General features: G+C 39.5%; 1 protein-coding gene across 3 annotated transcripts; it reads right to left on the reverse strand.

Moving 5' to 3' along the window:
* crtc1b (CREB regulated transcription coactivator 1b) lies at positions 1 to 14,837 on the reverse strand. Of its 3 annotated transcripts, none has more exons than XM_026323664.2 (14): positions 14,643 to 14,837; positions 12,609 to 12,725; positions 11,967 to 12,092; positions 11,254 to 11,315; positions 10,881 to 10,975; positions 10,278 to 10,363; positions 10,153 to 10,196; positions 9,231 to 9,454; positions 8,318 to 8,469; positions 7,910 to 8,146; positions 6,182 to 6,268; positions 4,244 to 4,330; positions 3,971 to 4,145; positions 1 to 3,798 (listed from the first exon to the last, which is right to left on the reverse strand). In XM_026323664.2, exons 1-14 carry the CDS (start codon positions 14,766 to 14,768, stop codon positions 3,587 to 3,589), a joined length of 1,830 nt encoding a protein of 609 aa, XP_026179449.1. In that variant the 5' UTR covers positions 14,769 to 14,837; the 3' UTR covers positions 1 to 3,586. The 3 variants fall into 3 exon arrangements, with proteins under 3 accessions (XP_026179449.1, XP_026179451.1, XP_026179450.1); XM_026323665.2 differs by having other exon boundaries at positions 3,587 to 3,798; positions 10,278 to 10,348; XM_026323666.2 differs by lacking the exon at positions 6,182 to 6,268 and having other exon boundaries at positions 14,643 to 14,836.
* Positions 14,838 to 15,383: the final 546 nt, after the last annotated feature.

A 15,383-nucleotide genomic window follows, 5' to 3' on the forward strand; every position in this document is an offset into this window, starting at 1 on the left:
GAAAATACATTCTTTTATCATTCGAGAAATAGCATTATACAGAGATGGAGGTAACAGAGTCACTTAACAGGAGTTAACTGTTGCACAGGAGAAACCCATACATGCATCCCTTTAGACTTTATGATAGCGTTATGTTACACAAATCAAACCTGCGGAGTTATAGAAGGCCTTCATGTAGAGGTTTTGTCTGTCAGTTTAGTCATGCATTTTGTTTCAGCTATAGCATATGTACAAGGTCAGTGTGAGTGACTGAAAAGAAAACGAAATGACAGGAAAGCTCAAAAAAAAAATCACTGACATTGTTGGCAACCGAACAGTGAACTTTGACACAAACACAATACTCATTATTTTAGGAATAAAACCTTTGGAAACATAGAGAATGCGTTCTATACATTTGTTTCAATGACTTAAAGGAAAAATCCAACTTAGATACACAAAATCAGCTTCTGGTAAATCGTTGCGCATTTCTCCATTTTTTCTTTTAAATTAGTGGCTTTTTGTTTTTTTTGTCTTGGCACATGGCAAATTCCCAGATATTTTTAGTAGCTGCAGTAAAATGTTTAATAGATAATGAGCAACAATAAAGTTCCTTTAGTATTAGATAGAAAAAGTTTCTCTCTACAGCAGCAACTTTTGCACAAATGTTCAACAGTCAAACAGGAACAAATTCACTGTCCAAGAGGCAGAGGTGCCACATGTAGTGAGGCGGAAGGCGTAACATGTTGGCATGTCACCAAACGGTCGGATAATGAAACAGCAGGGTGAGTAACACTTCGTTTTAAACTGAAGCTGGATTTATGCCTCTCCACTTCTCTGGGGGAAAATGTAATAGTTTAGAGTACAATTTAACTCTTTGATTGTCATAGCACCACTGCAACACTCGCACTCATATACTCAATAGGTCTATAGTTTCAAATTTGGAACTAGAATCTGCAAAGGAGACGCAGATTAATTGGCGAAATCTATTATATATGTATATATTTGTAAATAAATTTTGTGATATTCCACAGAGCCCTTAAAATCCTGAAAGATCATATTCATCTTCTCACACCCTTTATAAAAAATAATAAAAAAAAGTAAAATCCCATCTTTCAGCATCTGTAACAATGAGCAAGAAGTTGGCATTGGAGACGGTTTCTTTGTATCACAATAATAACATGCATCTAGTGATTTTCAAGTGGGGATTTTTTTTTTAAAATCCTGTCCTCACTATGAATTTCTACCATTATCGGTAACAAGCAGGTCAAGCTGTAGCTCCCATCTGTAGTTTACAAGCCTTTAAAACCTCATTTCAGAAGAACGAATACAACTTAACTCCTGGAATGCGTTAAAGCAATAAAACATCAGATGGTGGATTTTTCCTTTAAGGGTCATTTTTCTCTCTTTTGCATAGGAATCACAGATCTGCTGAAGGCAAACAAAACCTTTGATGGAGCAGCACAGCAGACGGATAAACAGCCCAACTGAAATCAATCGTACAAGCATAGAGGTGTGCAGTAAACCAAACGTGATTCCTTTTTGGGACAGGGGGTTAGTAACGCAACTCCAAAAAAATCGCTTTAGGTGAGTAAATGATTAACCTGCACACAAACGTTACAATATAGCAAACATGATCCCACAGACGTCCACACAACTCTCAGGGAAACTCTGACAAAAAGCTGAGGCACATTGACATCTGAAGCGACAGAATTTTCAATTTTTAAACTGATTTCATCAGTGTAGTCAGAGATTATACCAATATATACATTTTCAGTTCAAACGTGTGTAAACATTTTTGGTTGAGAAGGTGGTGTCAACTATTTTTAATTCTACTACATCAAATGTTGTTTTAACGACTATTTCAGTTGATTAAGTAGAACACGGCTATGTTTGGTCCTGTTGAAGAACTGTAGGCAATAATTTAAATATATAAGTACACTCTTAACTCTTTCTTTAAAAGAACCTGTGTCGCGTTTATGCAAGACATCCAGCTTGCTGAACACAGTAAAGAGGTTCTATATTAAAATATCCTTATATTCATACATTCAGAAAGTACGAGCTTGCATCTTATGAAACAACAATTTGGAAGCTTCAATACTATTAACATCTCTACAATTGACCGTCAGAATCCCAACACTCCATATGGTGCTTTAGTTATTGACTCCTGTGGCAAAGGTTGGCAGCATTTTTGTTAGAGCTTCCCTGTCAAGGAGCAGAAAGCCTCCCCATAATTGCAACCCTTTCTAAAATACGTAAGACCCATCCTTAGTGTTTTTGTTTTGTTTTTGTCCCACTTTAAAAAACATCAACATTTTGGCTAGAAACTGTACCGCTACAAAATACAGTACATTGATTTGTCAAACCTTACACAACATAACCACAAATATCACTGACCAAAAGTTAAGTTCCTCTCAAATACAAGAAAATGTTACAATAAGTTACGAAAATACGTTGTCACAGACACTTAAGTTGAACAGTAGAGTACTCATGTAAGGCAAAATCAGGTGATTTCACAGTGACCACTTACAAAGTTTGAAGATTTTAGCGTTCTCTGGTTTAAAAACAGACAGCTTCAGTCTGGATGTACAGTGGCTTTTCACTGGCACAATATGAATTTGGATAAATTTCTCTTGCTTTCTAGTTAAATAGAAATACCTGATAATGTTCTCAGAAAAAGTTCAGTCAAGTGGCGTAAAACCAACCCATTTCTGGAGCATGCAGCATTTTCTGGATCTGTGCTGAAAACTAGGATATTCTGATTTGACCGCTGGGCTGCAGCGTGGCAATGTCTACCACATCCTACATCAGAGAATGGCACATCGAACACCGAACAGCAACTATGGGGAGGTTTTGCACTCCTTCATTAACCAAGTAGCTTAACAAACACATATAAATATGTTAGTAATCAATAAATAGACACAAATTACATCAGTGCAATTTTACACTATGCCTACAAAAAGCATTTTGGCATCAAATTTAAATTATAAGATGGAATATAAAATCTTTAACCAAATAAATAAATAGAACATATAAATACATAAAGCATCAAAAAAATACAGTACATGATGAAAATCATATTTGGTTGTCAAAAATAAAGCTTTGAGTGTGAAATAGAAAGCCGTTATGGCATGATGGGAAAACCGGCTCATTTGATTTCACGGTATAAGCTGTTTTTTTTTTTCTTTTCTTAGAATGGGAACGGTTTAGCCCAATGTCCTAGCAGCTTCCTGCTACGAGCAAATATAAACAGAAACTAATATTAAAGTAGATATGAAAAAAAAAAAAAAAAAAAGTAAAATGTGCGTTTTTGGAATAAATGTGGCATGTAATGGTACACTGTAAACACAGCAGGCTAGCGAAAGCGCTGAGCGACCAATCTCATTCAATACGACAGCGAGGCCATTCCCTGGCAAGCCACTGGACGTCTTTTTCCCCGTTGTCTTTTGGTGGCGCATCTTTTCAAAGGGCTTCACGGAGTCGAGGGCGAGGTCGGACAGCTGGACGGCCATGCAACGAGGGAGAGGGTTCATCCATCCTGCCCTGTATTTCTCTCCATTCACAAGTTAGTGCGCTTTTTTTCTTCTTGTTCTTGGCCACAGTCAGCATCTTACAGCCTGTCCATCCTGAACGTGTCCTCAGTGGCGGGGTCGGTGAGCACCATGTCAGGGTCGTTGAGCATGTGCAGTCCATCTAGGGTGAGAGGGTCGATCTTAAGCTCATCGAGAGGGAACTGAGAGTCTGCGTCAAAACTGACATCGCCAACACCTGCCAGAGAGTTGGTCAGCTCTTTGGAGAGGCTCGGTGGAGACTCGCCTGTGACTGAGATACGTGAAATCAGAAAAGGACTCTGTATAAACTATCAACAATTAAAACAACGTCATTTTCATACTAAATTATTAAGACCCAGCAGCTGTGTTTAAATGAGTCCTACATGATCCAACGCAGCAGAACTATAATAAAGTATGTTTGATGGACTTGATGGCGCTGCTACCTGTTAGGATGATGTTGGGGATGTTGCTGTGGCTACTGTAGCCGAGCTGCTGAGAGTCCTGCAGGCTGCTCCCAGTGAGGCCCATCATGGCTGCCTGTGTGTAGTTAAGAGTGGAGCACTGGTTGTATAGGGTGGTGGAGCTGATGGGGTTCTCAATCATGTTGAACTGCTCCAGCTAGAGACCAAACATTTGTAACCGAGCGTAACGTTAAAGACTATTTGAACAGAACCATTTCTGATCATGCTCCCTATGGTTTGTGCGTTCTGTGTCACCTGGTGAGAAAGAGCGTTGGTCTGCCGCGAAGCCAGCTGCTGATCATAGAAGGAGTCACCAAATATACTCCCCACCACTGGGATGTGCTGGAGGAAGACATGTCAACCAAAAATATTCAGAACAACTGGGAAGAAAGCAGTGACAATTACCACACAAAACAATTATCTAGAAAGCAGTTTATCCTCACATTTCAGCGATGGAATAAGAGAAAACACAAGCACTACACAAACTGTACACAAATGACACAACTGTCAGACTGTGCAGTGACCAAAGCAAATGGTTTCATGACCAGGGCTGTCACATACGAGAGACAGAACATAGGAGGGGAATGAAGGAGTAGAAAATCAAGAAATGCTGTTCTGATGATTTGATTATTATTCAAATTAAAACACAACCCCAAATTAAAAAAAATAAAATAAAATAAATAAATAAGACATGTAATCAAAGTATGAACATGTGATGCGGCTGTTAGTCCCATCCTTGTGGGAAGGACACACAACAGTGTAGTGATGTGTTGGCTGCAGCAGCCCTGTTCACAATGACACAAACACAAATCAACTTGTTTAAACAGGAATTCTGCTATCTCTCAGCCTAAGTGCTTTTCCCCATATTTTCGTTTGTTACAACAGTCAGTTGTAACATTTTACTCACCACTTGTGCTGCAGAGATTTCAGTGACATGGACTCCAACAAGAACAAGAAGCTTAAACAGACAAAGGAGCACAATTGATCCAACAGCTTTTTTAAAAACATGTGAAGTGTTTTGGAAAGATCTAGGGGCTCTTTACTGCCATTTGCTGCATCTCTACAACGGAGGTGGTGAGTAAAATACAAAAGTATGAGAACATTGCCCAGGTTGACAAATAACAGATTTTTGCCTTTAAAATATTTCTGGAAAGAAAAAAAAGCACCACTGAACACAGAGTAAACACTGTGTGACTGGCTGCGTTTTAGTGATGGAGTCCCAGTCACAGATCCAATCGAATACACCTGGAGATTAATCCATTTGTCAAAGCACAAAATGTAGGTGGTTTGGACCATGTCTACTTCTAAAATACATTTTCTCCATTTTTGAGTGCCTACTCATATTTCCAAGTCTGCTATTCATCACTTCAACTAGAAAACCTATTATTTTCTTTTCTGATGACAATTTATCTTTCAGCTTTGGACAGAGTACTTGCTTTAGGCTTTAGCCATGAAGTGGCCTTGCACTCTGACTTAATAATACACAAAGTTTATTATCAAGACACATGCAGGAGTCACTTCCTTTCTGCTAAATGCTTACAGTAAATGAACATGGGATAAAGCTCCAGTGACTCGTCCCCCATGGGGAAGGGGCATGTTGTGTTGGTGTGCATATAAAGAATGAATGTGGAGTGCTACGGAGTACCATGTTCCAGTGACCCAAAATACACTGGATAATTACTCTGAAATAAAGGTGTTTATGGGCAAAAATATAAAACCAATTTGTTAAGAAAGGTTTAGTGTTCCCCAACAAATCTGTTAAACAGCCAGGAATTATAGCTGTCACAGATGAAAGGTGTGTCAGCATGTGACTGACATGACACACAAATGTAGGCTTGATGTATTACCATAATTCCTATGTTAACACTTTCAGACCTTATACTGCCTCTTCTTGCTGCAGCTGCACCACAAGAGAATATATTTTAGTTCAAATTCTGAGAAGCTCAAACTAAAATCTTTGTTAAATTAACATATTTATAACAAATGGTCAGGGGCTCCATCAACAAACTATGTAGCCATGCACACAGTGAACAGTGACAGCAGTGATGAAGAAATGAATTATGCAGCTGCTAACAACATGAGTGGTTAACTTCTGATACAGAATGAAGAGCAGCCTAACTCATCTACAATTAGCTTTCCCCCAGGTGCACAGCCCTTCCCCAAACAGCAGCCAGCTTGGTGGGTGGGCCTTACTTGAGGCGAGCCGCCAGGGGAGAAGCCTTGATTGGAGACTGGGGAAGTTGGAGACTGAGTGGCTGGTGAGCCAGTCTGATTGCGGTACTGTTGGAGGGAAGAGGGTTAGCTAGCACTACGCTTCATGCCTGTCACACACAAATCTCACAGGACGGGATCTGCTCATTATGTACTGTCTGTATGCTATGAGATAAATGGTGCCTGGGCAGTTTTGGAAAATGTGACTGCAGAATAGTAACATCTGCTTTTTCTACTCTAGTTAAATTATATAGTTAAAATGCATGTTGTGGTAAAGATAATGGTCAAAGGTGCATTTTTATAGCTTTTTAGCTTTTATTTAAATTTGTTGCACACAAAAAATCTACAAACTACATCCACAAATGCCTTAGCACAGTGGTCGCCAATGTGGGGGACGCAGAGGTAACGCAGGGGGGTGGAGGTATGCTTGAGTACTGATAGCATAACATGAGGTGCTTCAGGACCAGAGGAACATTTTTATATTTCTTAGAACCTTTGGAGGAAGTTCCTCTTTTTGTGTAGGAACTGGAGGAACTGAGAACTTTAATACACTATTTTGACTTTTTTAGCTCCTACATTGGAGTAGGTACTTTTCAGTACAATAGGAACCATGAGTGATGTATGTTTACATTGATTCATCAAACACTAAGCCAATCCAGCGCTGGCAACTGCACTTTGAAAGGTTAATTTTAGTAGTCCAAACAGCAAACCTCACAAACGGACCTACGCCAACGACCAGGCTGCCTACCCAACAGAGAAAATTCAGAGATTCTGATAAATCAAAGCAAAACATGAAAATATTTGCTAGCTGCTCTCAAAAGTGATGTCACTATAGCAACCATCAGCCGAGTTATGTTACTTCAACATTTCTATTGGTGGTGTAATTGGACAACTGTTTGAGAGAGCTTCCAGCTAAACATAACAATACAGCAGAGGACAAGTCCTTGCCAGCTCAAAGCACAGCTTCCAATGCAAAAACAAGAAAATGTGACAAAGCATACACCACCCTGAGCTTCCCCAGTAAAACGGCTGGTAAGAGAAGAGACCAGAGTGTGTTGTGTGTCTGATATACTGATATTAGCTCCTGACAGTTTGAGAATGAAAAAGTTTACTTTATTATTAATGTATTTATTTTGTTTTGTTCAATAAGAAGTTGAAGTTTTGGGTGAATTTCAGTGTTTAAAATGTACGTGTGTGTGTGTGTGTGTGTGTGTGTGTGTGTGTGTGTGTGTGTATGAGGGGGTTTCTTCGTATGATTCAGACTATAAAATAGGGGGAAAATATTCTTATCTAAAAAGGGGGACTTTGCTGAAAAACTTTGGGAAAACTGCCTAAACCCACACAAAACTGACTAAATTAAGAAAATGTGCCAAAAACAGCAAAAAACCAAGAAGAACCCGTCACCTTTAAAGAATCTGCAAGCATCTTCTTTAGCAAAACCGTGAACATCAATAAAATTATCTGACAGTCAAGAATAAAGAAGTGTTTCTCCTGGTAAGGTGACTTATTCTACAGAATGATGTCAAATGCCCAGTAGCACAAAAAGGAGGTGAATATATTTACTAGGATGTATTCTGGGTAGCAGGAAACCTTCCGAACATTGAGGCGACAAAATGGATAGAAGCTTAAGAATAAGCAAAATGGTCCCAGTCATTTCATCCGACTGTTTTATTTCTGCATCCAGTTTGACTAGACACCCTGGTTTCTTACCGAGCTGATGCTGATGCTTCCAGTGGTCTGGCTCTGGCTGTCTGGTGAGGGGCTGCTGGCTGTGCCTGTACCAGAGGAGGCTGGAGTTGGCAAGGTGATGAGCTGGATGCCCTGCAGGGCTTGCTGCTGTTTCTGGAGGTCGCTGAGCAGCTGAGCCTGGGCCTGAGCTGTCAGCTGGTTGAACAGTGGGTACTGGGCGAGCTGTTGCTCCAAGGTCAGTGGCTCTGATGGCATGGCCTGAGGAAAATATGCACACAGACTATTTTTTATTCAAGTATGTGCATAAAGCATGGTTGTTTGAGAGTTCCTCCCAGTGACAAACTGCTTTAGCACTTCGAGTTTGACTATTCCTGTTATAAAAACAAAGTTTTAGGTGACAACTTTTAAGTTAGCCAAGCAGCATCTTGCCTGTGTGATGTTAATGGGTGAGGACAGGGTGGGAGAGAGTTGCTGTGGGGACTGCTGGAGATGGAGGTCAGATGTGAGGGTGAGCGGCACCACGGGAGGCTGCCGGCGCTGTGCTGTTACAGTCATAGTGGGCTGAGACGAGGTGGGGATCCCTGAGAAGGAAAGAAATACATGTGTAAACATTTGTTGTGTTCAACTCAAACCTACTTAATACAAATTAAAAACAATTACCACAAATTAGAAATTTCAGTATGATGACCGATGAGTAAAATTCTTAAAATTACTTGAAGTGTTCAACCAATGATTCAAAACAAGATATTTAATTCACTGTGACTTACGACAGAATAGCATCAAATCTTTAGACTTGAGAAGGCAGAAACAGAATATATTCACATTTGTTCCTTAAAAATAGACTGGAAAAACTTAACTGAAAAACATGTCATACCATAGCATGTGACCAAGTCATTAGCCCTTGTGTTTTTGTACATCTCCTTTGGGGATCTCCACATTTAGCATTCAAATATGCGAGACTGTGACTAATCGATACTGTGGAGCCAAATTGATCATCAGCTCAGAAAGGCCAAGTCATCGGATCCAGCACACCACGCTGATCCAGACTCAACACTGCATGTGCTTAATTAGAAGTGGCAGACGTGTACAGAATAATTTCCTGATATCTTTTTTGCATCTTGAGAATGTAAGTGAAATATCAGAGCTTTCAGAAACTGCTGTAGTATCAACTCCCTTAAATACATGCAAACAAATGTTAGTGCCAACTCTTAGCTCAGTGTGACAACACTGTTTATAATAAAATCTAGTGACATGAACAGGAGTTTTTGTTCCTTAGCTTTGTTAAATTTACTACTAGCTTTTAATTAACCTTCCTAGATAATAAACTTGAAATAGTTATTACCATGGCTGGCAGCGCTGATGCCCAGGTGGGTGAGGTTGGTGGTCAGGCTGCCCGTGCTGTTGGATGAGCTAAGAGAAGGGAAGGCCACAGAGTCCTCTGGGTCCAGTGGGGTGGACAGTGGAGGAGGGAACTGGATGTTGGTCAGATCAGGCAGTGATCCACCGGTGTTGTGTGCAGCTGGAAGCACGGATGGGTTCAATTCCTGGTCTGGTGATGGGAATATACTAAAAAACACAAGTCAGTGTTTTTGTCAGACTAGATTTTTCTATGATTCAATGCAAGCAGACTTGCCTTGTGGATCAGATATTCTTTAGCTAAAGACACAGATGTTGAAAATAGCCTTTAAAAACCGCAGAAGCTGTTGTTTCGTATCAGCGCATTTATTAATCTAATTATTAAGTGACAATTTAGGTTCACATATTCTGAATTATTTTGGGATTAAAATAAAATTTTAAAATCAACAGTAGCACTGATGGTTCCAGTATTTGGCCTTTCTTTTCAGTGAGGTGGAAAGGAAAAACATATTACAGGACTCTGTACATCTTCCAGCAATCAAATTCCCAGCCTTTTTTGAGCTTAATGAATTGATTTTACTATGCCCCAGAGTAGTTTTTATCATCAAGCAAATTGTTTTACTGTTCTCAAGACAACATGAAAGTGTTTTGAGACAGAACAACAGTCTTATTATCATCTGCTCCTTCCAGCTTTTTACCATGATGGGTTGGGATATTTTCTCACAGGACTAGAGGCAAAATGCCCATATGCCTTTCCAACATGTTTCCAGTATACCAGTACCTAGACCATCTGTCTAGTATTGAAGCACTTACAGCATGACTTATTTATGGCTGCATGACTGACAGCCTGCTAAACTCCAGTGATGTTTCGATGTCAGGAATAAGAACAAAAGACTTAAGCCACTCACTTGATTCCGGGGACATCACACGTGTTGGGCTTTGATGAATCATCCTGAGGAGAAAACATACTCATGAGCTGCATATCCTGCATCATAAACATACACCTTGTAGCCCTTCCCTCTCCCATTAGTACCTTCTTGTCATCCCACAACTGTTTCTGCGAATCCTTGTCTGCATTTGACTCTGAATTCTCCGTCCCAGGCACTGTTAGCAGCAGTACTAATTAGTAAAACAGCAGGACACAGTTGCTGGCTATGACAAAATACATAACAATTCAACTCAGTGCAAGAAATGAGTCATCAATATTCCAGCCAGTCATGCAAAATATAGTACTGTGCACTAGATTCCTGAGTCTCTAAAAATAGCAAGGTGACCAGCAGGCAGACTGAGCGGATGCCAGTCAATCTTGGCTTCATTATATCGAAGCCTCACACATAAAAACAGAAAACCCATGGATAGTCAGGGAATTATTGATCCCCTTCAGTAGATCAGCTTGAGTCTGCTTCATTCAGAGATGTTTAATCACTACAGCCAGTTGAGGGCTGTACCAGCAAGAAGTAATTCTTCACCAGAGATAGTATTCATTTACTCTTTAAATATTTTACTAAGACTTTAGATTAAATTCTTGTGTTACATCAACCCTTTCATGTCATTAACGGCTTGTTAGCTGCAATAGTACTTTGCACATTAATAAATAAAAGCAGCTCTGGCTCTTTGTAACTGGATCTTCCATTACCTCGTTTAGGCTGCAGTTCCTGTGATCCCCCTGCAAACACCTCCTGGGGTTTCGGATTCATGGCACTCTGGTGTAAGGCAGAGTCCGAATTTGTCCTGTATATGTATAAGAAATTGGGATATCAGCAAAATCACTGCCAAATCACCACTGAAGGAAGAATGCCAATTTCACAGCATATTTTTTCATGAAGAATGAGTCCCACATTTTTTTTTGCTATCAATTGGCCAGTGTGTGGCTTTTTAGTTTGAACATTTTGTACCAAAATGGATGCAGAGTGCTTAACAAGATCAAGTAATTCAATTATTGCAAATGAGCTCCCTGTTTGTGTGCCCCTGTTATCCTTTAGGGACATGGGTGAGGGGAGGTTGCTTACCTTCTCCAGTTAGTGTCTGGTGGTGGGGAGAGGTAAACTGAGCTGTAAGGACAGCTGTCAATGTGAATTTAGTTAAGGCCAAAACAGTATAGGGGCTGAAAAATGGATCTGAGTTAATTCAAACTTTCATGGCTCTCAGCTGATTCAACCTAATACACATGATACATAATAAATGACCACACACACAAGTGTTACTGGGATCCAATTACTTAGAAAAAGACTTCAGTGTTATTTAATGATGGAACATATTTCTAATCCATTAGCAGGGACTATAACAACACACTGTCTCATACTGTATCTTTCAATATCAGCCTCTCAACACATGGTGAAACAAACTATTTAAAATCTGTTAAACAATATGGTTCTGTGACATGACATTTACTGAGTTTTTTTATGTGTTAGGCCTCCATAAAATGCTGAGAATCTAAAATCAGGCAAATTGTCACTGCTACAATGAGATGAAAGAAATTCATTTCTACTAGTGAGAATTGTGGATTAAGTAATAATAACGCTAGAAAATGAGGTATGGATCAGAATATAAATCAACTCAGATACTGTTCTGTCTCTGGAAATGACGAAATGCAACAACTTGCTGTGACATGCAAGTGTCCCTAATCCCACCCCTCTGGGGCTTTAGATTTAAAATGAGACCCAAGCAATAACAAGGAAAGTAAAAACATCCTGTTTTCTACATTTTTTAAATGAAAGGATATTTGGCGCCCATGCTTGTCGACTGAGAGTGGCCGACGGTGAGGCGATGTGATGCGGTTCCGTTCACGGTAGACACGCTCCACCAGCCCGTGGTGCCTGGTTGTCCGACTGGTATCCAGGACTGAGTTCTAGAGTAAACAGACCAGTGAATGAGGCCAGCAAAACAACTGACAACAAAACTACTGCCTTAGGATTATGTATTAGGAATAATGGTGCAAATGTGTTCATTTCAAAATGATTCAAGCCATGGTCCCCTCATACTGATGCTTGAGTTGGCAAATGTATTTAAAGATGGAAAGCCATGACAAGCAATGATATTCTTTAAAATTTAGAAACCAAATTACACAGCAGGGTTGAACTGGGACGCCCTGTAGTACACTTCTCATTTCCTTTCACTCCTGAACCCAGATAAAAATCTGGTCAGACACTGAAGCTTTAACCAGCAGATCATTTCTGAACACTTTACTGCCATAAAGCCCACAGAAACTGCTTTATAAAGAATTCACCAGTTTGAGCCAATCTTAGACCAATACTACAGGTAACTGTAGCCTTTGAATGTCCGATATTACTACTAACAGTGACAAAAAGTACACTAGTTGAGAACAAACCATTGATTTACCAGCCAAGAGAGGCTAGGGGCTCACCTGAAAAGGCAGGTCAATGTTGCCATTTCCAATCTGATTGACATTGGGCAGTGAGCCTCCATAGTACTGTCCACGATTCTGCCCTAGTTGCAAATACTGGGTCTTCTGTAACTGCAACTGTGCAAAGTAAAATTGCATGAAAGCATGAGTGAATGACTGATCTGATTCACAAAAAAAGTGATGCTAAAAATGCGTGATGCCTGCCAAATCCACAGTGGTGAAGTGAAAGATTAATGATTTCATTAATTGACAGATGAAACGTGATGAGATAAGATGAGGCAGATGTGGCTGTTCCACGAACAATCGAGAGGCAGACGACATCTTTCACAGCGAAGAAAAATCACATCATCTGATGTGAATGACACCTGACTCACAGCTGGTGTAATTATAGTTAGACTGTCCATGTAACACACCTGGCTATTATATTAGCCATGTCTTAAAAGGAAATCTATCACAAACAAATTCATGTATGTTTTTACAAACAGGAGACTGTCTTACTGCAGATTATTACCAGTAAGGAACTGCAGGCTGATGAGCTGAACAAATGCAATGGATTTATGTTTGGATGGCAACACATAGAAATCTGACAGAGACCAAAAACTAAGCACTTAATTACTTTTTCCCCGTTGCAGTAAATGACACTACAGCTCCGATTTACACTGATGCAGCGTGTGGTAAGTGGGCATCATTTCCAGCAACAGGGCCAACAACTAGCCTTAATGTTTCCTGGCAACAAGACGTTCATTCTGCTGTGGTTAAGCTGAAAATGATGACAGATTATAAAACTGATGATAATTTTTTGTAAATCAATTCAAGTAAAAAATAATATTAACAATAACCTTAATATTTACTGCTTCACTTTAATATTAGTGTTTAGTGACTACCTTGTTAATGACTGACAATCCATCAGTTTTTACTGGAGCAAATTATACTGATAATTTCGTAGCCAAAATTAAAACTGGAAGTATGTTTGAATTATCAATTGATTTTGCTAATTTTTACACTTATCATACCATGTCAGAGCCCAAAGTGACATCTTTAAGTAGTTTTAATCAACAAATGGCCACAATTATATACAAAAAAAGAAAAGTAACAAATAATTCTAAGTAAATTTATCTGTAAATTAATTAAGCATCTTATTTCATGAAGTTTCAGTCATTCAGCAATCAAAACTGACAAACATTTTTTTGTATACAGCTTATAAAATGTGAGGATCTATTAAAAACCCGAGGGTAAACAAAATACTGTTTACTTAGGCAAAAAAAAAAAAGAGAGAGACTGCTCCTTGGGCAAACCAAGACATTTGAAAACACCTGGTTTCTGGGACAGTGTGAGGCATTTTAAACAGAAAATAGTTAAATAATTACCCAAATAAAATAACCCACAGATGAATCGGCAATGGATATGTTGGTAATACTGACCGCAGCAAGAAAGTTGCCGAAGTTGCCTTCAGCGTTCACTCACTGAATTAAACTGTTTAAGATGGATAACGTTTGTAAAACCGGAGTATGTGACTTTATTTCCACAAGTCTGCGTATTTAAAAATATGCTAAGCTTTAATATGCTAATGTAACGAGCTATCAGTAATTAGATGGTTAACGGGAACAGAAAAAAAAAAAACACAGCTGTGGATAAGGGTGGTTAACATTTGATTAGCTAGTAAATGCTAACTCAGCTCTCAGGAACAACGATATCGCTCCAGTTTAGTCTGTAGCAGCTGACTTTCCAACGCGTTTTTATGCAGTGATTTAACTACATGTCAGCCCATTTGTTTGCTAATGAAACGTCAGGTGCTCATTATTCACGGCGCCAGCGAGCTAGCTAGCATTCAACTATTTAACCCGCTGCACATGCTGTTCCTGACTGAGGTCAGGGTGTTTTAAAGACAGACTGAAAAGCTAATTTGTGTTTTTTTCAGCGATGCGGTTCAGGACGTTAATATCAACATTAGCTACTCCGCATCCCAAACCTTCAGGTTTATTACCGCAGCGTTCATTGGCTGCCAAACAGCGATGCGGGACATTTCGGGCTTACCCGTGCAGCTCTGGTGATATTCAGGTCCTTCATCACTTCTTCAAACGCAGCGGTCTCCTCCGCCTGTTTCTGATTATGCAAAGCGATTTTTTCGCTGAATTTGCGGGGATTGTTAGAGGACGCCATGTTTCCCTCTTCTTCTCAATGGAATGTTGCGTTACGCACCGCGCCACGGCCTTCTGGTGTCGTCATCACGCACAGCCAGCGTGTGTGTTGATTCTGCCTTTTGCTTCAGCAGATCCCAGTAACCCAAGAGGTAAAATCAAAATAGGATGATACTGAACTTTACCCACCACAAATGGATTTGTGCCCAAAATGCTTACTATACATAGTGAAATAAATACATTGTGTAAATGTACAATCCGTATATATATATCTTGTACTTATGTAACAAAATACATCTTTAACACTTCATTACCTATAAACTTCAATTTACTGACATCTCACTAGACATCTCTGCTGTTACAAATATGAATAAATAATTAAAGGGTACTGTATTTCTCATTTTTTAATAAGTCATCTTGTATGCAGTTAATAATGCTCATTATCTATTAATAATGGATAAAGGCTTTTTCAATTTTTAATCAGCCATCACCACAGGTCACCAATAAATGTTTAGAAATAGATTATGGCAGGTTTTACAGAAGCAGCCCACTGGAGGAGCCTCGCTAAAAAGACAAATGTGTCATGCTGGAGGAGGATTTTCCACATCTTGCCAATTCCAGTATAATTTGTCTACAA

Source organism: Mastacembelus armatus, chromosome 4, assembly GCF_900324485.2.
Source record: "Mastacembelus armatus chromosome 4, fMasArm1.2, whole genome shotgun sequence".
Classification (NCBI taxonomy): domain Eukaryota; kingdom Metazoa; phylum Chordata; class Actinopteri; order Synbranchiformes; family Mastacembelidae; genus Mastacembelus; species Mastacembelus armatus.

Coding starts and splice junctions, on each gene's coding strand:
- crtc1b (XM_026323664.2), bottom strand. CDS start 14,768: ATGGCGTCCTCTAACAATCCCCGCAAATTCAGCGAAAAAATCGCTTTG. Junction 12,726..14,642: donor ATATCACCAGAGCTGCACGG/GTAAGCCCGAAA, acceptor TACTTTGCACAG/TTGCAGTTACAGAAGACCCA. Junction 10,197..10,277: donor AGTTGTGGGATGACAAGAAG/GTACTAATGGGA, acceptor TTTTCTCCTCAG/GATGATTCATCAAAGCCCAA.